Source organism: Thunnus thynnus, chromosome 6, assembly GCF_963924715.1.
Source record: "Thunnus thynnus chromosome 6, fThuThy2.1, whole genome shotgun sequence".
NCBI classification, from domain to species: Eukaryota; Metazoa; Chordata; class Actinopteri; order Scombriformes; family Scombridae; genus Thunnus; species Thunnus thynnus.
This window is the reverse complement of record NC_089522.1, coordinates 31,099,696-31,122,739: the sequence shown is the minus strand read 5'-3', so window position 1 is coordinate 31,122,739 and position 23,044 is coordinate 31,099,696. Positions and strand designations below refer to the sequence as shown.

The 23,044-nt window shown below is 39.8% G+C and overlaps 2 protein-coding genes and 2 non-coding genes across 9 annotated transcripts in view; 1 reads left to right on the top strand and 3 right to left on the bottom strand.

The window, feature by feature from the left end:
* Positions 1-385: 385 nt before the first annotated feature.
* Positions 386-7,598, bottom strand: ppdpfb (pancreatic progenitor cell differentiation and proliferation factor b). Of its 2 annotated transcripts, none has more exons than XM_067593353.1 (5): positions 7,505-7,598; positions 3,940-4,035; positions 3,012-3,089; positions 1,111-1,204; positions 386-915 (listed from the first exon to the last, which is right to left on the bottom strand). In XM_067593353.1, the coding sequence occupies exons 2-5, from the start codon at positions 3,992-3,994 to the stop codon at positions 801-803; spliced, it is 342 nt and encodes a 113-aa protein (XP_067449454.1). In that variant the 5' UTR covers positions 3,995-4,035; positions 7,505-7,598; the 3' UTR covers positions 386-800. The 2 variants fall into 2 exon arrangements, with proteins under 2 accessions (XP_067449454.1, XP_067449453.1); XM_067593352.1 differs by lacking the exon at positions 7,505-7,598 and adding an exon at positions 5,439-5,616.
* On the bottom strand, positions 6,952-7,033 carry trnas-aga (transfer RNA serine (anticodon AGA)). The gene has a single exon. It is a non-coding gene; the product is annotated as a tRNA-Ser (tRNA).
* A 561-nt stretch (positions 7,599-8,159) lies between the features above and the next one.
* trnae-cuc (transfer RNA glutamic acid (anticodon CUC)) lies at positions 8,160-8,231 on the top strand. The gene has a single exon. It is a non-coding gene; the product is annotated as a tRNA-Glu (tRNA).
* Positions 8,232-8,867: 636 nt separating this feature from the next.
* The window catches only part of tpd52l2b (tpd52 like 2b), a 30,279-nt gene continuing 16,102 nt past the window's right edge, over positions 8,868-23,044 (bottom strand). For 3 of the 5 annotated variants that reach the window (XM_067593347.1, XM_067593349.1, XM_067593350.1), the window contains 3 exons: positions 20,599-20,700; positions 14,019-14,067; positions 8,868-12,947 (listed from right to left, as the gene is read on the bottom strand). In XM_067593347.1, the coding sequence (XP_067449448.1) occupies positions 12,861-12,947; positions 14,019-14,067; positions 20,599-20,700 (238 nt within the window). In that variant the 3' untranslated portion in view covers positions 8,868-12,860. Of the gene's footprint in view, positions 12,948-14,018; positions 14,068-20,594; positions 20,701-23,044 lie in introns of those variants that run through there. The other 2 variants (XM_067593348.1, XM_067593351.1) reach the window with 2 other exon arrangements.

The following is a 23,044-nucleotide window of genomic DNA, read 5'->3' as shown; positions in this document are numbered from 1 at the left end:
CCAGCGACAGTTGAGAGGATGTGAAGCGCTGCTCTTTCTGTGTTTACTCTGTTCCTGGAATAGCCCTGTACAAAACCAGTCAACCACTCCCTGGCAAACAGACACTTTGTCCTCCGAGGTCCTTATAAGGCTTTTTCAGCCAACAGCTATGAACGCATCACTTAGTCATTAAAAACTGGTGAGCATCTTATAAACAGTCAAAATCATGTTCTTAAAACCCCAGAGAGAGCTGTATGCACCAGAATTATATCCAAACTAAACCTCGATTTATATATTTAATCAAGTCTTTTTTTTTTCCACCTTGGTAATGTTATGCTTAAGGTGCATTTTTGCTTTAAATTCAGTGTATGAGAGGAACAAAGAAGTAAACCCAAAACACAGAACATTAGGCTGCAAGAGTCTACTTTATTGCATTTGCAATCACAGGGTGACAAAAGTGAAAAACATTTGACAAAAGGCGTGTGAATGCACCACAGTGTGTCAATGCACCACAGTATTACAAACACAGAACAGTACAAATGTTAAAAAAAAGAAAAAAAACAAACAGGAGCTTATCAGTTGCATCATCGTCATTTTTTTTTTTTTGTGGAATTTCTCAGTTCTTTTTTTTTGGTTGTCAATAAAAAAAACAAGGTTACAAAACAAAAACAAGTAAGGCAGCCTATACTACAATGAATTAAAAAAAAAACAAACTAAAAACTAAAAAAAGGTTGTAAACGGGACATCCTCCCGTCACCTAGCATTGGTCGCTGGTTGGACTCCCCCCGAGGTGCGGTGTGGATGGGTGTGACGCAGCGGGATCAGGAGGAGGTGGGGCTTCCTGCGTCGCTGCTCTCACTCACCTGACGTCGCATCACCATCTCCCTGGCGACGCAGGTGATTTGACCATTCGTCACCGCACCTGGGACCCCCGCCCTGAGGGAGACAAGAGATAGAGATATATTTAGATTAAGAAAAAAATCTATTCTTTATACTGCGTAATAGAAAGGGTGGTTTGACTCTGACGCTGTGAGATTACGACCAGGATTAGAAGAAACAGCATACAGTGGAAGCGTTAGGGGATGAGTCAGCAGCGTGTGAGTGTGTGTGTGTGTGTGTGCTTGTACTTACTTCTGCTGTGCCTCCTCAGTCAGAGGGGTCATCCCTGGCTGCTTCCCAAAGAAGAAACTGGACCACCAATGGCCAGAGTCCTGCTTGGGGAGTCCTGTGGAGGCAGATAATGAAGGCATGAGGCTTTAAATTATTTAACCTACTTTCTGGAGGTTTGAATTGTGAAGGCAGCTTTCTTTTATTTGTTCATATTTACTTCCAGAGCCAGATTTGCAAATGTAAAAGCCTTCATTAACAGGCGTCACGTGAACTAATTTGATATTTTAACACTCCAGGACAGTGTGGATTAAGGTTTTAACATTCCTCATCAGATTAATCTTCATTGTGAACTGAGGAAAGTACCAGAAACTGTAGTCTACTGGGAGTTGTTGTAGCGAGTGTTTGAGTTGAGTGTGTGCGTTTCATCAGACACACTCTGCGGGAGCTGTGACTCGGGTTTCCCCTCTCAGGACTCAGCCGCGTGCTTGGCTCTGTGTCAAACAAGACTGTCTGACAACTCAATCGGCGACTGAGCAGCTGCATTTATATACAGGCGGTTATATTTACAGTACGACTGCTGTGTGCCGAGATTAGCTTCTAGGTCAAATTATTTTCAAATTGGTGTCAGCGAGGGACACGTATATCCCCCGCCCTCCAAAAAACTATTTGACAGTCATCCATGTGGACTAGTCTCCTGCCTGCCTGAATGAAAACGTCTAAAATATTCCTCTTATGCAATTTTTTGTCATTTCCAGTTCATTTTAATTCCGTTACACAAAGAATATAAACAGTAACGAAAGGCATGTGCCCTGAGCTGTGTACATATGCGAACACATTTTTCCCCTTTCACCTACTTTCATGTACAGTACTCTGGCAGAGGGAGTGTGTGTGTGTGTATGTGTGTGTGTGTGAGAGAGAGACAATTTTGGCACTGACACCATTAAAAAGCTGACCGAGTGGTTAAAGCAGGCATGACAACTCAACCCTGAGCCAGCACTTAACTGGCAGCACAGATGGTTTTTACATAAAGCTACACTGACACACTGATCCAGGATTACTGGTGAAGTCAGCAGATATTAACCGGTGCTGACAGTGATACTGGTCCACCAGTGGGGCTGAAAACGCACGTGTGCCAAGGGCTGGGATGCTTTTTTATGCTAACACTGATGGCTGAATCCTGAGTGGGAGTGGCAGGTTAAAGAAATTCCCCCCCCCAAAATCCTGAGAGAAAAGTGAAAACAGATGACTGAAAACTACTTTCCTGCTGGATTAGAAAGAGCCAGATCAGACTAGAACAACCTGAGCTAGGTGTCCAGGATGACGCAACTGTTGGGTCTGAGGCAACAGCTGACTCAACCGCAGCAATCCTGAGGTTTCAGAAACTGACGCTCTGCTCGCAATATTACCAGATCAGTGAGCGGTGGTGTGACGTAGGTTGAGCAATGCTAATATCTTATGAAATCTTTGCCCAAACTGCACACAGGAAATGAGCAAGTTGGAAAAAAAAACAAAACAAGACAAAACATTTAAAACTCATGGAGATTTGCTTGGATAGACATCTGGATGTGGTTCAGACACGCCTTCTTGTTGCTGCTGCTGCTGAGCAGAACAAACTGTTCTGTCCAAAACCACAAATGATTCATTTTTTCCCCCAGTAGTGGATGTGTTCTATCTTGACGCTGAGTGCTTTTATTCCTTGACCTGAAAACCAGAAGTTAGAAAGCTTCTTGGCTGCATCTTTGATTCAGTTCATCTGAAGCACTTTACTAGAGTTTACCCAATAAAACCTTTTATGTACAGTAGGACAGATGTGTCAGTGAAGTAGTGTCTTGATAGTGAGTTTTAACTTCCCATAAGGGTTTAAATTGTGTACAAAGACTTTCTCACTGTTCTTTTTTCCATATATATACACAAACACTCACCTGGATGGTGCGGGATGACCTCTCCGCTGTACTCCGAACTGCCACAAGAGCTGCTGCTGGACGTAGAGCCGATGCGCCCTGCGGGGAGAGAGAAGGAGCAGAAGGAGGTGAAAAAGTGTTTGGTTTAAACACAGTAAACCAAATTTAAAAATGTGAAATGCAACAGGTAGAGAGGAGCTAACTCTCTCTGTTTGGAATCCTGGTTCATTTTGCATGGATTACACTGAAGGGTTCGTTCTTTGAGCCTAACGGGGAACTTGCATTATATGTAAAAGTTCGCCTAAAATGAGGAAGAGTGCGTTAGTGGGTGGTGGAAAATTAAAATCCTTTTTCCTCTGGTTATATAACCCTCGCCTGAGGGACGAGTCCGAAGCTGCAGTTCACACCTCTCATTTGATTTACTGAAACAAAGTCTATTTAACACTCCAGGGAACAAACATTCACACATGCAGAACCAAATATGATCCTAAAGCCAAAGATAGTTAGAGATTAATGTGATGCTACTCCCTGATATGGGAACAAAAAGGACAAAAAGGAAGGGTGTTGTCCTGAGAAACTTCCTGTAATTTTCCCCCTCATTGCGCTGCTTAAACAAGTCTGGCTGGAGGAACCGTTACTCCACCCATCACTGTTTACAGTCTCGGACAGTTCATGCACGTGTAAAGACAAATTGTGTAAAGCTCTTTATACTTCAGCTTCCCAGACTCTGATGAATTGCCTCAAGTGATGTCACTTCCCACACACACTAGTCATCTTATAAACGCCACTGTGACTCATTATATTTTCTAAGCACTTTAATGATGCTTTATGTAGCAGGAATAAAGTGTAAATCCAAAGGCAGAGTAATCGTAAGTCATCAGATAGGAGAAAGGTGTTAATTTGACCCTGTGTACCGATGTGATCGGGGACTAGAGGGAGAAGGACTCACTTCGGTAGTAGTCAGTGGTCGCCACAAGAGAACCGCCTGCTGGAATAGCTGCCATTCTACTGTTGTTGGTGGCTCTGTGCTGTGCTTGATGGAAACCTGGAAGGGAAAGGGAACAGTATGAGCAAAACCAGACTGACTCATATTAATCACCAAAGCAGTGCAGAGATTTCTTCATACTCCGGAAGCCAGCAATGATGATTTCACTACAATAGAATTACCTAAGAGTTATTCTAATTTCAATCTTATATCTATAATTATCTTGATAAATCATTTTGTCATTGATTTATATTAATGTATAATTAACCAATTACTGAAATTAGGGCTGTAACTAACAGTTATTTTCATTTTTGATCAACATTTCTCACTTGATCAAATCGTTTGGTCTATAAAATGCCAGAAAAGGAGTTAAAAATTCATTTTAACATATTCAAATTCGATTTTTTTGTCCAACCAACATTTCTAAACAAAGATATTCAGTTAACATATTGAAACCCACACATTTCACACTTAAGATGCTGGAACCACAGAATTGTTGGCACTTTAACGTAAAGAAAACAATCTATTATTAAAATTTAGGACGACAAATGATATGGTTTTCTTTTTCCTTTTTTGATTAATGGTTTACTACAGCAAGCAAATGTTTGGCTTTTCCCCCCGTCCCTAAATGACTTAAGCAATAAATCAGTTATTAAAATTGCTGTAGATTAAAACACTAATCGTTTTAGCAATATTCATATGCAAAAAAACCAAACAAAAACAGCCTGAAAGGCATCACTGACTCCGGCTGTGTATGGCAGAAAAAAAACACACTCGCTGCTTCGAACAACATCATATATGATACAAACAAAACTGTAAATTAAATGCATATAAACTGGTCATTTCTCACGGCCAAAATACTTCATTTATAGAACCGGAGAGATTAACAGTGTTTAGTCAGCAGGAGAAACTAGTAAATCACGTCCACTGCTTCAATATAATGGCGTCACCCCATGTTATGCAGGGGTCTTGTTTACATTAAGACTGTCACTGCACCAAACCGACATTTTGCTTGTTATTCTGTTTCATGACAAGCGAAACGATGTTAAGACATAACTCAAAAGTGATGGTGAGTATAAATGAAATATGTCTTAAAAAGGAGGATGGAAAAAATAAACGTGTAGCTGGTCACTTCCTCTTTAACCGAGGACAAAAAGACAAAGACAAAAACTAAATCTATACTGTTGAGTTGACGTTTTACGTGTTGACACCACTGATGATACGACGGTTGGTGTTGGTTCAAATGAAAACCAGAATACAGCGTGACTTAACTACAAACCAAATGTTTTGTTTTAACGTTTTTTCCCCAAACAAAAGCCACCCTAACAGTTAAGGTTATGCAACTGAAGCCATTTAGCACTTTAGCATTGTTAGCTCGCCCCCTTAGCAGGAATCCCCATCCAAACAACCCTACCACCACCATTTTATAACCCCCCACACCACAAGAGCAAGAACCCCCTCACCTTTCAGGGACCCAGACGTGCTCGATGTTCAGTAGCACCCGATTCAACTCAGTCAGCGAGGCTGGGGGAGTAAACGCTAGGCGACGGGGCCCATTTGAAAATAAGTTTTGGGTAAATATAACCCTCCAACGTCCGAGCGGATAATAACGCTGTTTCTTTCTGGCTCTAACCGGCTGCGCGTGCTTTTATACAGAAGGGGATGGTGACGTAGCATCAGTCGGGGGCGGGGCGAAGACTGCTCACCCGCCCTGAACTTTTTTTTTTTTACATCTTTATTTGGTCAACAAACAGAAGTACAGTCCAAACATTGAGCTTTTACAGCTTTTCATATTATAACACAAAGCATAAAAACATAAAACTGTATCTTGCTTCACATGTTTCTCTGAATTATGCAAAAATTAACTCATATTTGTTATATTTTCTTATATTGATTGACATCAACCCTCCTACCCCCACCCAAAAATATATATATCTTGAAATACGTACCGGATTTTCCTGTTTCTTGAAAATTATTCATCATTTATACAACCGTTCTGCCATTTTCCTCCTCCTCTGACAGTGAGGATTTTTTATTTCATTTCATTATCCATCACATCTGTTGTATTCGTAATATTTTCATATTTTATATTGGAGTGTATATAATTAAACCTTTAATTTAATTCGTTTCTTTCCCCTTTGATGCCTCTTTGTTTTTGTATTTTGATTTGGATTTATGTCAGGTGGCTGCTGTGGCATTTTAGATCTATCAATCTTTAACTTTATCCTCAGATACTAAGTTTCCAAACTTCGAATCGTGGGCGGCTGGAACAAACTCCTTGTTGTAAATTCAACCATTATTTGCAACATTAGGTTAGATTTTATTATCATTGACATTGGACCTCTCCCTGATGTTGATTCATTTTGTTTCACCCGCTTTACCGTATTTATCAAAATGTATCAACAACATGTGATGCATATTGTTTGTGTTCATTGTTTATATATTGCTCAGTGTAAAAATCCACAAATGACTCACAGATGGGGGTTGTTTTGCCGTCTTATTACATTTTTATGTTTTTTTTCCTCCCTTGTTACAATAATTTTCACAATAGTTAGTCTGGGTAAAGCCTTTTGTTACCATGTTTCTCTGTATTCTTCAGCCTACATGTCGCACAGTTAGAGGAAAAAGGGGTCAGTGGTTTTCATAGTGTCACACAGTATTCTGTCTTATCACTGACTATTATATTTGACTATCCACGGAGAGCATGTCTAACCTGAACACAACCCCTGTACGAGCAGCGCTCTCTCGTGGTGAAACTCAATAATTGCAGCACTCAGTTAACATCAGGGAAAAATGGTGATTTGGTTGGTGGGAAAAGACGTTTTCAATTGATAAAGGAGGCATACGTGGGTATTTTTGTTTGTTGTATGGCCTACATGTTGAAAATCACACAGTTATTACAGAAAACAAAACAGATAGTGCTAAACAGGGCGACGGTGTGATAAAACTTGACTTTGAAGCGACACAAAAGCGGTGCGTTGTCGGCAGGATTCGAACCTGCGCGGGGAGACCCCAATGGATTTCTAGTCCATCGCCTTAACCACTCGGCCACGACAACCTGCCAGGTGCATTCAAATCTCGCGATACCAACTGATACGACTCATTGGTTAGTTGACTCCAGTTTGCGAAATCATTACTTGCCCTTCTTGGCCTCTGATTGGCTTGACCTGATATCGTTACCCTAACTCTAACCAATCTCACTCCTCATGCCTAAACCTCAACCAATCGGAGGCAACGAGCCAATCAGAAGCAGAGTAGGGCAGGTCATGACTTCATCGTGGGAAAAAATTGACCTCCTGTTTCGAACATGAAGCCCAGGAGTATAGAAGCACCATACTCTATTTAGAATCAATGTAAGTTCTTTGATGAAGCCTCGAGTTTGCATTTTGACGGTCGCCATCTTGGATTTTTGGAGCCAGAAGTTCGAATTCGACTGCACTTACACTGTATGGGTAACTGTGATCATGCTAATGCTAATTTTTGCTAGCGAAAAACAGGCTTAAAACCGTTATAGTAAAAATGTACTTACCGGAAGAAACTGATCATCCGACTCGACCCACAATGTTCCAATTAACTGACCTGATAAATGATGATAAGTGACCTGAAAACACACCTAAATAGCCACGGTTACGGCTATACTCAATGAATCTGGCGTTTCGCGTGTTACGTTAGCTAACCAATGTTGTTACCATGGTAGCGACTTGCACGTGACGTCATCCACATGTCACTCAAAGCGGCTACGGTTATGCATACCTTTAAACTTTAATAAAAAATTAAACGAGTGAGTTATTGTGAAAATTAACCCCCCTGTACAGTTGTCTTGAGCGGGGAGATTAGCTATAGAGACCAAAACCGTTTTTTGTACCAGGCTGTAAACATGTTTATTTCTGCTGTAAAGTTGGGCATTTTAACATTGGGGTCTATGGGGACTGACTCACTTTTGCAGCCAGCCTCAAGTGGCCATTTGAGGAACTGCAGTTTTTGGCACTTCCGTGATGGCTTCATTTTTCAGCCCCGGAGGTTGCTGTCTGGTAGGAGGCGAACACATTATGGCTTTAGCTTGAGTTCGAAAGGCAAGGATCGAAAAACAGTGGCTGGACAACGTTTCCTTGTGATATAGATCTGGATAGAACCGTATGCCTATTATATTTAAATATGCAGTTGAGCCCCAGTACCTTCAACTGTCCCTGGTGGTCTAGTGGTTAGGATTCGGCGCTCTCACCGCCGCGGCCCGGGTTCGATTCCCGGTCAGGGAACAAGTTCTTTTGCGGCTTTAACAGCCAGATTGAATCCTTGGCCACAACTTGCGTTATATGAGTTAACGTATACATTTGATTTATTTTACACTTGATTGGTCTGTCATGGAAACTGGTTATTTTAGTTGAACGATACTTTTTATTAAGCCCATATGAACAATGCAGTTTTATTTTCTCTTAAAGGCGAGTGAAGAGGACTGACAGGGTGGATGGACAACAGATTGAATGAATATGATAGATATGAAAGATGTTCTTTCCTGCCCTTTATACTGAAAAGAAACATTTATGTAATATCTGGAATGTACGGTGAAAATGCTCTACCCACTAAATAAATTCCCAAATTATTAAATATAAATTTGTCCCAGTCATGATGTAATATTTCTTACGAGTGTCTTTGGGGCCCATCAAATCCAAACCAGACCTGTATTGTTTGACACCTCTATGATGACTCTTTTCTGACTGAATTTCAGTGAAAAATGTCTTTAAATCCTTTTTATTTTGGACTGAAATGCAGCTTTCAGAAACATAGTTAGAATTTTAGATTCTAGCATTTGCGTCGTCTTTACACACTTGACAAACTGAAAGGATAAATTCTGTACCACCTTTAGCAAATTTGAAATATTGACCACAAACAACTTCTTCACTTAAAGGAATGCTTTATTGATATCCAAACATATACAACAAAACCAAAAAAAATGTTTTTTAATTCATTCACCATGATCTTCCAAATCTGATCCCTTTTAATATTCTACATCAGCTAGGCCCAGGACCTAAATAAAGCTATAAATACTCTACTGTCGTCCAGCCTCTGCAGCCTCGTCATGTGCTGCACTTCCTGGCACCCAAAACTAAAAGTACATCATCATCATCCTTTTCTATCCGTCATATCTCCCCAAAAACCGATGCAGCTTTAAACAGGCGGCGGCTACACTACAAAAACAAGTCCATCTGAAGTCATTTCATCAGGATTTCAGTCTTAAAATCTTAGTTTTCTTTAATAACGGAGTGTACAAGGTGAAATAATTTCCCTAACAAGGCATCATATGAGAGAAATGTCCTCAACCTTCTCAAATTCTCCACTTTGTGTCAGAAAAATATGATTTTAGAGGGAAATTCTCAAGCAAATGACTTCAGATTTACATTTCTTGTAGCGTGCGTCTACATTTCCAATCTCGGCGAAGCGGAAAGTGAAGAGACTCCATGAAGTTCAGAGGCAGAAAGAGAGATTTTTGTAACAGATATTCAAACGTTGGCAACTTGTTTTTTTTTTTTTTACTGATGGCAAATTAATTGGAACAAAACAACAAATCATCTCTAAAGTCTCACCTCTACACCGACAGAAGCCAAAAAAAAAAAAAAGAATAATTCACCTAACAGGAATATATTAACTACCAAAATGATGAACACAAAACAAATAAATCAAGAACAAACATTTACTTTATGACACACTGACGACAGTGTTGAAGCAGTTTGATGGGAAGTCGTGTTGAAGCTGGTTTTTTTTTATTTCATGTTTGTTCATATTAAGCCCGACAGTCAGGGATTATTCTGGTTCATCTGGCCGCAGTGGTTTAAAAATATTCTGCATGTTTCTCAGATCTACAAGGCAGTTTAAACCTTCCTAAATTTGGTTTAATGATCCAAAAAAATGTTTGTACCCTTTTAAAATGCCTCGATAAGCAGCTGGTTGACGTTCTGCTGCGCTGAGGTCAAGCCGGGACACAAGAGCAGCATTTTGGTGGTGGGAGGGGGGGTGGGGGGATATGTGGTTGTAAAAGGGTGAAAAAAAGGATATTTGGCAACACTTCCACTGCCTCAAAAAAAACAACAAACAAAAAAAAACCCCTACCATGATCAGATGACTCAAAGTTCAGCAACATTTTTGAGACAATTTTGGCAAAAGTTCCCCCCAGAACAGTGACGCAGGGCAACATCTGGTAGCAGTTAACTTCTTGTTGGGGAAATTTTAACCACCAGAGGCAGTGTTGCCCTTGTATCAGCTGGTAATATAGTGCCAGACAGACTAGACTACAACCTTCTTCTCTTTTTTTCATGTTCAGGAGAAAAGTGGCGGTGCTACACAGCTCTCTGTGTGTTTTCAGGTTTGCCGTCACAGTTTCTGAGGCCGTTTAGTGTGTAAAGAGCTTCTGTTTCATCACCAGGCGGCATCGGTGCACAGCGTTACAAGCGAACAGTGACCTTCTGTTAGTTTGGCCTCGTGCAGCGTGTGTGTGTGTGTTATAAGGGCAATTAGTGTGTGTTGACAGGAGTGCATTTGTGTGCATTAAAGGATCAAGCTGGCAATTTTTCTTTCTTTCTTATTGTCAACAAATCTCATGTTTGGATCCAAACCAACAATGACTTAATCTACTAACAAGTATTATGTGTGTATCTAAAGCCTGATATATCTTATTCCTCTGTGTCGTAAACTTCCGTTATCGTCCAAAAACTATTAAAAACACGTCACACCGCTGCACTGGGTGACATCTTTGTTTGAAAGCGGCTCTAAAGATTAAAATCAGCGATCATTCAGCTTGCAGAGAGTAGTTCTGTGTAAAGCAGACACTACTGAGCATGTGCGGGAGCTTTACACAGAACTACTCTACACAGACTGGAAACATGATGCTGTTATTAATCTTTGGAGCCGTTTCTAAACAAACTAACTCTTCATGATGAAGGAACATGTCACCCAGTGCAGCCGTGTGACTCACTGATGTGTTTTTAATAGTTTTTGGACAATAACGGAGGTTTACAGCACAGAGGAAGAAGATATATCAGACTTTGGATACACAGACGATACTTGTAAGTAGATTAATTCATTGTCGGTTCGGCTCCAAACATGAGATTTGTTGACAATAATGAAAATATAGAGAATCATGAGCCGTATCCTTTAAGAAGTTGCTGGAGTTTCTACGATGGCAGCATGTTTTCATCAGACTCTAAATATCTCATACTAACTGCCCCCCCCCCCTTCCTTCCTTCAATCAAACCGATCTGTACAACTTTAATTAAAAAAAAAAAAAAAATCTAATTCTTTTCTACCAGCTAAATTATAATAAACAGGTGAACCATTTAAAGTGAGTAAGGCCGATAGAGAAGCGTTGACATTCACCAGGTAGTGTACACAGCAAAGCATCGTCTCACATTGAGTTCTGTGTGTGTGTGTGTGTGTGTGTGTGTTAAAACACCAGGAAGCGAACCGCAGTCAAACCAGAGTCATGAGAAACACAGTCGGAGAGGTTTCAGAACATTTTTCCATCCTTAAGAAGCTCTTTGTTTTAGTTTTGACTTGCAGATGGTGGAGATACGACGCTGCAGCACATCTCACATCAAATGAAACCAGTTCAGCTGTGTCTCTTCTCGCTCTGGTCTGATCAGTCTCGCACCCAGATGGGTCACGAAACCACCGCAGCTCATTATGAGTCAGTTTCAAAAACATGAACCAATACCTCATATCTGTGAAACTGACCCACATCTTTGTTTTCCTCGTGTTTTCAGTTTGTTTTGCCTCCTGCTGCTTTTTTTTGTTGTGTTTTTTTTTTTAACCTCCCAACCTGATTACTACCAGTCAGCAGCATCAGTGACTATATTTATTCATATATATTTATACATATTGATAAAAGTTATGTAAAAACATTATGCAAAGCAGTGTAAAATAGTATATAATACAAAATGGGGTTTTTTTCTGGGTTTTTTTTTTTTTTTTTTTTACATCCAGGGGGGTGTTTGTTTTTTTGTTTTTTTAAGGGTGTTAACACGAGACCTCGGTCGTCTTTGCATGGTTGGTATGGTACAACTGAGATGAGATATGCACATGCATGTAGCAGTAGTAGGTCTAAGGAGGGTGAGATGAGCTGGATCCTGCCCCCCCTGTCCCCCCCCCCACCCCCCACCCCCCACCCTCCTTCTCCCAGTTAAACCTCTAACCTGCGATTATAAGCCTGTTGGCACCCGCAGAGCTGTGGTGCAAACTGTTTGAGAAAGAGGAGGGTGACACTAGAGTGTGATCACATGATTAAAGTAGCTGATAACAGAGACAGGAACAGCAGGTTTGTTTCTCTTATGCCCGGGAAAATCCTCCTCCGCCATCAGTCTGGTTCCTAAACATAGAATTCACAGCAGGGTTGCTTCTTCGCAACCTCGATCACAGAATCAACGGTGGAAGTTTTTCATTTAGTTTAAGAACCTGACGTCCTATAATGCCTTTTTTTTTTTTTTAAAGCCAGGTGATTCGCTAAAGGCGACTAACAGCGTGGATCTAACGAGAGGGGGGGGGGGGGGGGCGGTGGACTGTAAATGATTCAGGTTTAGACATCAACAAAACATTTTTTTCCTCAACAGTGAGGAAGAGGAGGAGCGGAGGCCGCGGGACCGGCAGCGATGGGGGGGGGAGCTCGTCCCGCCTCGACCCCACACGAGCCCTTTCACCTCCCGCCTGCCCGCCGCGTTCTTACAGACCTCGAAGGGGCGAAGTGAGTGGTGGCGATGTGTCGGTGAGGTGGAGGGTCGGAAAGGTCAGGATTGACTCTGCGATGTCAGGTGATAACAGTACAGTCTCAGGTTGTGAGGAAGGTGGTGGCGGCGAGGAGGAGGAAGGGGGGAAGAAGAGGAGGAGGAGGTGGGGTGTGTTCAGAATGGTGGGTTCTCCTGAGTGGGGGTGGTGTCAGTAGGGGAGGTGACGGCATCTCCGTTCCCTCTGGGGCCAACAACCTTGTACTAGAGGAATAGAGAGAGGCAGGGGGGGAGGGATGGAAGAGGAGGGAGAGAGAGGAAGGAGGGATGAGAGGGAGGGAGGAAGGGAGAGAGAGAGAGAAAGAGGGGAAGGGATGGAGGGAGGTGGGAGAGAGAGAGGAAGGAAGGATGAGAGAGAGGGGAAGGGAGGGAGGGAGGGAGAGAGACAGGGGAAGGAGAGATGAGAGAGAAGAAGGGAGAGAGACAGAGAGGAAGGAGGGATGAGAGAGGGAGAGAGAGGGGAAGGGATGGAGGGAGGGAGGGGGAGAGAGAGGAAGGGAGGGAGGGAGAGAGACAGAGGGGAAGGAGAGATGAGAGAGGGAGAGAGAGGAAGGGAGGGATGAGAGAGAGAGGAAGGAGACAAAGGGGAAGAAGGGATGACGAGAGGAAACAGAACAGTGTTACTGATTGTGAGCATCGACACACTGACTCATCACAGTTTCTGTTTCCTGTTTACAGACGAGTTAAAGCTCTTTGACTACATTTAAAATCCTCGTCTCTGTTACTTCAGCATTTTCTTTCACTGACATGGAAACTGGGACAAATACATTATAAATGTATGTTAGTTTATTGTTACAAAGCAGAAAATATCAGCAGTGTTTCTTTCTGATTGCAAGTCCATATAAACTAACATCTGCATCTCTCTGCTCACTGTGTTTACTGGTTAACGTATAAATCTACAAGTACCATGACTCAATCTGGTTTTCCAACACTGGAAACAAAACTTCTTTTAAAGCCTTTAAGTGCTCAGAAAAATGGAAATCTGAGCATCTACAGCTCCATGACGACAAGGCAAACTCCATCTGCTGAGGAAGATCACATGATCCGACGAAAAGCTCAACATCAGCAACTAAATGGACCTTATGTTGAGATCGTTTGTGAGTTAATTAACATTTACACAATAAAAACGGTAGATAAGTGTTTATGTTATTTATGCAGCTATTCTGTTTTAAAGTTAACAGGTTTTATGTAAGATAACATGAGTCATGACATTAAAGAAGCAGCTGTATTTAACCAGGATTTGTCGTTTCATGGCCGATCGTTGCGTCCACTCACCTTCAGGTTCCCCATTTTATCCTCAAATGACTTGAAGGTTGCAGAGTTCCTGCAGAACAGAGACTCAATGTTACATTCACACACATTAAAAACACATTAATATAACCTGGTAAATAAAAAAGGCTGGTTAACTGTAGACTGCTGCTGTACTGGAAACAACTAATAACTTCAAATAAGACCATTAATATAATTAAAAACACTCACTTACAATCAAAAGTACATACTGTATATATCAGATTATAAAATGGGTAAACACCTTCATACATGTTCTCTCTCTCTAACACTGACACATGTTAAGAGTAGAAAATGTTCCAATATGACTTCAGTTCATTATAAAAACATGTTAATGTGACACAAAGACACTGAACACAACCTAATTATAATAATAATCTAATTATAAAAACATACAGAAGATGACATAAAAGTTGCATTTCAACATGTTTCAACACATCACCAGCAAATAGTGAAAAAAACAAACAAAAATTAATTTTCATGCCGTCTCATACTGGTTAATACTGAGTGCACATACTATAGTCTGGTTTCAGCCATTTATTTAATTTTTTTTAATATTAAGAAATAAAAAAAAAACTTGTTATTGCTCCACAATGTGAGGACGGAGTTTCAAATATTTTGTCCACTTATTTTATTTAATCTTAACTCAACTCAAAAGATCTGACAGTCATGAAAGCAGCAAACGTACAGTCGTTCAGAGCTGCAGATACAAATACAAATACAGATACAAATACTGCAGAGCAAGATACAGATACAGATATAGTAATAAGTGTTAAATAAGTTTTACACTGAAGCAGATTAAGAGTGCAGTGAGAAGGTTTGTGTGTTACTTTACCTCATGGCCGGCATACTTATCGAGTGGCGAATGGAATAGTTGCTACTTTGTAAGCGTTAAAGAGGAGAAAAGAGAAGTGCAAGTGTTATAAAGCAAGCGAGCAGTAACACACACACACACACACACACACACACACACACACACACACACACACACACACACACACACACACACACACACACACACACACACACACACAGCAGCTGAAGAACGATGGTTATTATTAATTAGCTCTTAACACATCATGTACAGGTACATGTTAGACAGTAATACAGTGCTGTAAAGTTTATAGTACTAATTATAATAATTATAATTAATAACTATTGTCAACAGAAGGGTTCGGTCCAGCTGTGTGAGACAGACAGAAGCTGCCGGTTTACACATTTTTTTAATTCTCTTACATAAATAGGAAACTTTGAGAGGAAACAACCTTGGTAACACTTTATTTTACGGGTCCAACAGTTTCCTATAAAAGAATGATGTCATTCAGAGGTAATTTTAGAGAAACAGAACAGAGTTACTGACTGTGAGCATTAAACACACTGACTCATCAGTTTCTGTTTCCTGTAGATGTTTACAGCCGAGTTAAAGATCTTTGACTCCGTTACTTCTGTATTTTCTTTCATTGAGATGGAAACAAAACGAAATATATCATAAATATTATACACAATTATATATATATTATATATCTCATGGTCAGCAACAATACTCAGGTAGACTGTGGTGTTTAAACGATGCTCAGTTGGTATTAAAGGGGCTCAAAGTGCTTAGAAATTATCCCCCAAACCATCAAACCAGCATCAAGTGACACCTGCTGTGGTCTGATGCTGCTGTAGATCATCTGCTTCAAGGTTCCACGTGTTTGTGCGTTCATCTCGGTCGTAACGAGATGTTATTTGAGTTAATGTTGTCTTTCTATCAGCTCGGACTGCTGCTCACTGGATATTTTCTCTTTTTCAGATTATTCTCTGTAAACCAGAGATGGTTGTGAGTGAAAACCTCAGTAGATCACGCCACGTTCAAAGTCACTTAAATCACCTTTCGTCCTCATTCTGATGCTCCGTTTGAACTTCAGCTGATCGTTTTGACCACGTCTACATGACTAAATGCATTGAGTTGCCGCCACGTGATTGGCTGGTTAGATATTTGCATTAACAAGCAGTTGAACAGGTGTCCCTAATAACCGCTGGTGAGTGTTTATAATAATTCAACATGAAAGAATATTTAGGAAATTAAGGATCCATAAAATAAAGTGTTACCACAGTCCCTCTTTCTGTTTTGAGACATAAATGCAGTTCAGCATGTTGATCATTAATGATGTCATAATGCGACGTATAGACAGCTACCAAATGAACCCTTCTTGAGTACAGTATTATAAAACTAAACAACTACATTAAAGCAATTTAAGGGAATAAAATAGGATTTAAAAAAAATAGAGGATTTAAGGTTTTTAGTCCAAAAAAAATGGCAGCAAAAGTAAAGCAGAAGTCAGGTATCAATAATAAAAACAGCAGAGCTAAACCTCTATGATGAGTTAATTATGTTTATCTTTTCTTTATCACACATTTCAGGTCACATGACTCCTGGATGTTATAACAGGACATGTTAGTCTTACCTAAAGGAATTAGAGAAAGGTAGAGCTCTGCAGATCAAAACCAAGGCAGCGTTAAAAAAAAAAAAAAAGAAAAAAGAGAGAGAGGGTGAGCCAAAAGCAGCAGCAACACAAAAACAAACCAGACAGAGACGACACACAGCTGACATACAGCTCTGTTATCAGCGGGAGGGATCGGATCAGGAAGAAGGGGAAGCAGCGATGTGTTTGCTGTGTAACCAGGAGGCACCAGCACATCTGATTAAAACTGATTTTCATGTTTTCTGCTCTTAAACACAGGTGAGAGTTTGTTTCACGAGTGAACTGATGTCTGAATGTTTCCTCGTCCTGCTGTGACGTATGAATGAATGAAATAAAGTTAAATTAAATCAGTTTTCTTAATATTATGGTTTTATTTTAATAAATCTAATCATCTCAGGTCTCATAAGTAACACTTAACTGTAAGTCCATCTATCCAATAGTATAGAAACATTTAATAAAAGGTTTAAAACACACTATCATGTAGTTAGAAGTTATTTGTGAAGCACCTTTCAACAACAAGGTCATTCAAAGTGCTTTATATAAAACATAAACAGAAAATAAGCTACATAGAATGAGACAGATTGAATACAGGGTTCCCACATCTTCTTAAACATCAAATTCAAGGACTTTTCAAGGACTTTCAAGCCTAATTCCCTCAATTTCAAGGACCCGACACGGCATAGTTTGAGACGCGGATCAAGGTTAAATCCTGTTACAACACAGATTTATTACAATGAGAATTAGCAGGTTTAATAGAAGCAAAGCAAAATAATATTCTGATCTTGCACTAAAGATATAAATTCAAGCACTTTCAATGACCCGTGTCTGTTTATGTCTGCTCTCAAAAACTTTCAAGGCCTTGATTTTTTTTTTTCCTCTCAAATTCACAAACTTTGAAGGATTTTTAGGACCAGTGGGAACCCAGTGAATAGCAGTGTGAGATACATACATACATGTTTATTACAATATTTAACAATTATAACTTCTGCTGTGAAGATATATTCTATATTATTACATCTGTGTTTTACTTTACTGTCAGATTTTGTGACAATATTGTCAATTAATAAACACTTATATCTGCTATTACAGTGTGTTATAAACCATTGATTAAGTGTTAATATTCTGCTTATTGATGCTAAACAGAAGGACTCAAAGGAAAGTTTTACCAAAGCGTTTCAACTTTAATCTGAATAAATATCTCAAAGTACGTTGATCTCTGGATCCATTTAAGTGATTCTATCAATCACAAATGTTTGATGTTATTGTTTCTTTTTGATGAATGCTGACTGACTGTCGCCCGTCAACACCTGAACTGTGGAAAATATTATTTTCCTTTTCAATAACTGCTGAAATCAGCTTCATGCACTGCAACACTTACTGTGAACTCTGTCTGAATAAAAAGAGACAATTTGATCTGATTTCTCATATAAATGTGTTGTTCACTCCTTCTCACTTCTACTGTTTCAGTGCGTGTAGTTAATGTGTTTTTGGGAGGATTTTATTACAGACAGTGAAGAGACTGAGGAGAGGTGAAGTTGTGATCCACAGTCAGAGTCTCGACCTCTAAACAACGGCGGTGCTCCAATTAATGCTTTAAAATATCCAAACTACAAAGTTTTAGTATCACAACCTGCAGAAGAAATAAATATATATATCTGGGAATAAATGAGGGACAAACAGAATGAATAGTTGAGCTGCAGAGGAAAGACTTTAAATAAAGTAAAGTAAAACATGCAGGGACGGACGAGGCAGCAGCATGAAGATACATCAGTGGGAAACGTTTCATGAGAATCTAATGAACAACAGTGATGAACATTTGTCAGCAAACACACACACACACACACACACACGCACACACACGCACACACACACACACGCACACACACGCACACACACACACACGCACACACACGCACACACACGCACACAGGCATGAACAGCAAATATTAATTATGGGCGACTAAATGGAGACGTTTATAACATGACGGACGGTCGTGTTAGAAGCAGCAGACAGTGATGAGACGAGCTGGTAGTTGATGAGTCTGTTTGTTATTCTTGATCTAAATGACGTCTCAACCTTTAATCACACTCGATGAACTTCTCATTTATCAATTTAACTCTTTCTAAACGACTCGACCGTGTCTCGTTAATATTCTTTTCTCATGTTTTGGTGAGTCTGAGCTGTGAGATTCTTGTGAGGTGTGATTTCAGGGTGAGTAACGGTCTACATCAGAGGTCTCCACAGGTCCTTTCTAATCCTGATTCGATAATTGATCCGGGACCAGAGTCAGGCCGGCCGGCTCCAAATCTCATCCTGTTTAGTTGGTGTTGATTTGTCTGATCCCCGAGAGGATCCGAGCAGACTCTCATTATGAATGTAGCCTGAGAGTAATCTGCTTTTTTAAGGGGAGAGTTTGAATTGCAGGAGAAATTAAATGTATTTCTGTTCTTTTCAACAGCGGCTGTGTTTGTTCTGTCCGGGTCGGACCAGACCAGACCAGACCAGGTGGGACTCTCCTTGGGTCACTTTGAGACCGGCTCCCTTTATTGAAGATTAACTTTAATTCAGATAAGTTTCCTATGTGTTGGTTTTGGACCTGTGAAGACCTCCAGTCTACATCACAGGAATGCTATCTAAACATACAGACATTAGGGCTACTAACAATCCTTTTCACTATTGATTGATCTACCAATTATTTTCTCCATAAACAGATTAATCATTTGGTCAACAGAATGTTGGCAAATAACATTCTTTAGTCCGACAGACTAAAACCCAAAAATATTCAGTTTAGTATCACAGAGGGATAAAAAACACAGAATAAATTCACTTTTAAGTGGAAGTTTTTGCCATTTTTTCTAAAAAAGTCAACTAATTTATTAATCAATGAACTGTTTGAGCTTCCTCTCTAAAGATGTCATTTTACATACTTCAATTTTAAAAACATCTGCTACTTTTAAACACATATCAGAGGATGTTTCTTCTTCTTTGAAAATAAAAGATGTAAATCTCTAAATGAAAAACTATTCTTATCGTTACTTTCTACAGATGGAAAACAAATGAAATCCTGTTGAACCAAACTAAGTTAGTAAAAAGATCTTTCTGCCTCTAAAGTTGTTCAGTAAACAAACCAAAATGTTCTACTGGTTATCTACAGAACTACTGGTCGAGGTTAGAAGAAGAAGAAGAAGAAGAGACAAGTTCAGTGCTACAAGAACAAATGAGCAGTGACACAGCAACAAACTGATGATGATGATGATGATGATGTTTAGATGCTTCCTGGTGAACATCAGTATGAGAACAGGAAAGATGAAGATGTTCACATGGAAGCTTCCTGCAGGGCTGCAGCTAATGATTATTTTCATTATTGATTAATCTGCCAATTATTTCCTGGATTAAATCAATTAGTTGTTTGTCAAGTCAGTTTTATTTACATGACAACAGAGCTGTTTTCACATAGAGCAGGTCTATACCGTACACTTTAAATTATTCTTCTTCTTTGGTCTATAAAATGTCAAAAAATGGTGAAAAATGTTGATCAGTTACACAAAAACTCAAGATGCAGCTTGAAATGTCTTTTTTGTCCCGACAGTCCAGGAAATATTCATATTTAAGAAGCTTGAACCAGAGAATTTTGGCATTTTTTCTTAAAAAAAAAAACAATTAATCGATTATCAAAACAGTTGGCAATTAATTTTCTGTAGATGAACTAATCAATTAATCAGTTCTAGGGCTGCAACTAATAATTATTTTCCTGCTTAATCATTTGGTCTATAAAATATAAAAACATAAAACACCCAAAATATTGAATTTACTATGATGGAAGACCAACAAATGCACATTTGAGGGCCTTAAACCATCAAATATTTGGCATTTGTTGCATAAAATGTACTTAAACTATTACTAAATTATCAAAATACTTGTTAAAGTTGTGAATCTAAATCAGTGCAGCTCTAAACGTGACTCCCTGCTTCACTCTGCTGTCCCAGAATAAAAACGGATCTGTCGTAATGATACCCCAGTTTGTGTTTCAACTCTGTCCACTCATTTGTTCTTGTAGCCTCGCCAGAGTGTCGGCCATTTTGGCTCTGCGGCATCCTACCTCATGTCTCCCAGTCTCCTGCTGATGGCCGTGCCCACTGTGGTGAGAGCTGCACTGGTCTTCTGTCCCGCCTGGGAAAGAGTCTCCTGAGTCTTTTTGTATCTGGATGGAGGGAAGGAGGGATGGAGGGAGAGAGGAAAGGTGGGAGGAAGGACAATAGAGAGAGAACAATGGAAGAAAAGAGGACAGATGGTAGGAGTGAAATAAAAGGGGGAAAGAAAAAAAGGAAAAGGACGGATGGACAGCAAGCAGAAAGACAGAAAATAGTGCAGAGAGAAAGCAGATGGATGGGAGGAGGAAGAGGGAGGAGAGTAAAAAAAAGAAAAGTAAATTAGACCATTTGACCACAGCAAACACAAAGACCAAAAACAAACAGTGATTTCAGTTACGGCTCAACTTTGACACAGAAATAACATTCAGACGTTACAGGAATCTAAACCACAAACACCAAGAGGCTGCAGTTATTTAAAGAAAGAACAGCCTCCAACCTCCTGTTTCCCTTCTTCTTCTCTTCTTTTTTTAAAAAAATGTACCAACATTTGTGTGATGCCCAACCTGAATTTGACAGCTTACATTCATTTACAGAGATTCCTTTTTTGTTTGTTTGTTATTTTCAGCATCTACTGCGTCTGAGGAGAATTAGCTCGTATTAGCAGAAACCCGTCATCATCAGTAGTGATTCAGCATGTCGAGACGATGAGACGGTGTGACTGACGGTTGTTTGTTTCAGTGAACAACGGAAGAAGCTTCATGATGCTAAAATCAATAGCAGACATGAACCACATCCATTAGGCTGCGGAAATATGTAGAGATCCACAATATGAATGTTTTTAATGCACATTAGGAGAAGGAAACAATCACTATGGTCTGTATTAGGGTCGTCAACGGTTACGCATGTCGGTCTTTCGGTTAATCTGCAGACTAGGGTTGGGCTCTGAACTCGTTACTTCAGGTTCGTCGGGTACCTTGGAGGACTGAGAGCGACCGCAGCCCTGAAATAAGTTTTAAAAGCACAATTTATTTCTTTTTTTGATGAATTATGATATTAAACAACCTGTTTTTTGTCTTTAACTGTCGCTGTCTCACTTTTGTCAATTCTCACTTTTTGCTGTTGCTACGACAACATGACAGAGGCAAGAAAGACACCGTTAAGAGTTCAATGTGCCTCAAACTAAAGCTGCAACTAACAATTATTTTCATTACTGATCAATCTGTTGATTATTTTCTCGATTAATTGATTAGTTGTTTGGTTTATAAAACGTCCAAAAATGGTGAAAAATGACAAATAACTGTGTGACGTTCTCAAATATCTTTTGTCCCGACCAACAGCTGGCAAAGATATGTTGTTTTCTATCATAGAAGAATAAACAAACCAGGAAATGTTCACATCTGAGAAGCTTTTTCCTAAAAAAACAATGACTCAAAGTGATTATTCAATCATCAATTGTCAACCCATTAATTGATTAATCGTTGCAGCTCTGCTTTCAAATAAAGACCGATGTATAAAATGGCAACACATGAAAGCAGAGAGAAAAGGCTGCCGTCAGAGAGCAGACAGAGACGTGACGAACTGCACTGATTAGGATAACGCCAACACTTCTGGACGGAGTCTCTCCTCAAAGGTGTAGCGAGGAGTGAGGGCGGGAAATTAACTGTTTAAAACGTGAACATCTACCAGCCTACTGACAGATAAATGTTCAAATTCACCAGCCGCTCAGTTACTTTCATATTTAACCATCAGTCGGCCGGCGGCTGGTGTTAATTTCCCGCCCTGGGTGTAGCACTCGCGTTAAGAGGGAAGGAAGTAGTGTTGTTAGGATGAGAAGAAAGAGAAGTTCAAACCTCCGTACATCTAACCAATCACAGTGCAAAGACTGTTGGATGTGTTAGTTTTGGAAAGATACAAAAAAAAAAAAAAACCCACAGTTTCGATGTTGTTATTTTCTGCTAAAGCTAAAAAAAATGGCTCCAGACAACCTTCACGGAAACACACACACAAACACACACACACACACACACTCAGATCAATTTCTAATAAACTGATATTGTTATGAAACACAATGCTGCAATGTTCTAACAGACAGGAAACATTTATTTTCAGGGTGAAGAGAAGGACGAAGGCTATTTTAACAAGAACAAGTGGATGAAATCATCCATCTTAAAGTAGAACAACTCAGTAGATTTGGTCATAACGTTCGACTGAAGCTGCTAGAAACAGAGAATCAACTTGAAAGAGAGAATCTCAGTTTCTCTCAGCGGTAGTTTGACTAATGAGTGTTTTATGTAGCAGTCTGGGTGTGGCGGACCGCAGTTTGCTCAGCTGGGGACCAGAAAGCTTCCAGTGAGCTGTTGCAAAATACTTGTTAAGATAAAATCTAGAAACTCACCTCAAATTTAGACTTCTTCATGTATTAATGATTACTGATCAGTTTATAAGGAAGAGAAA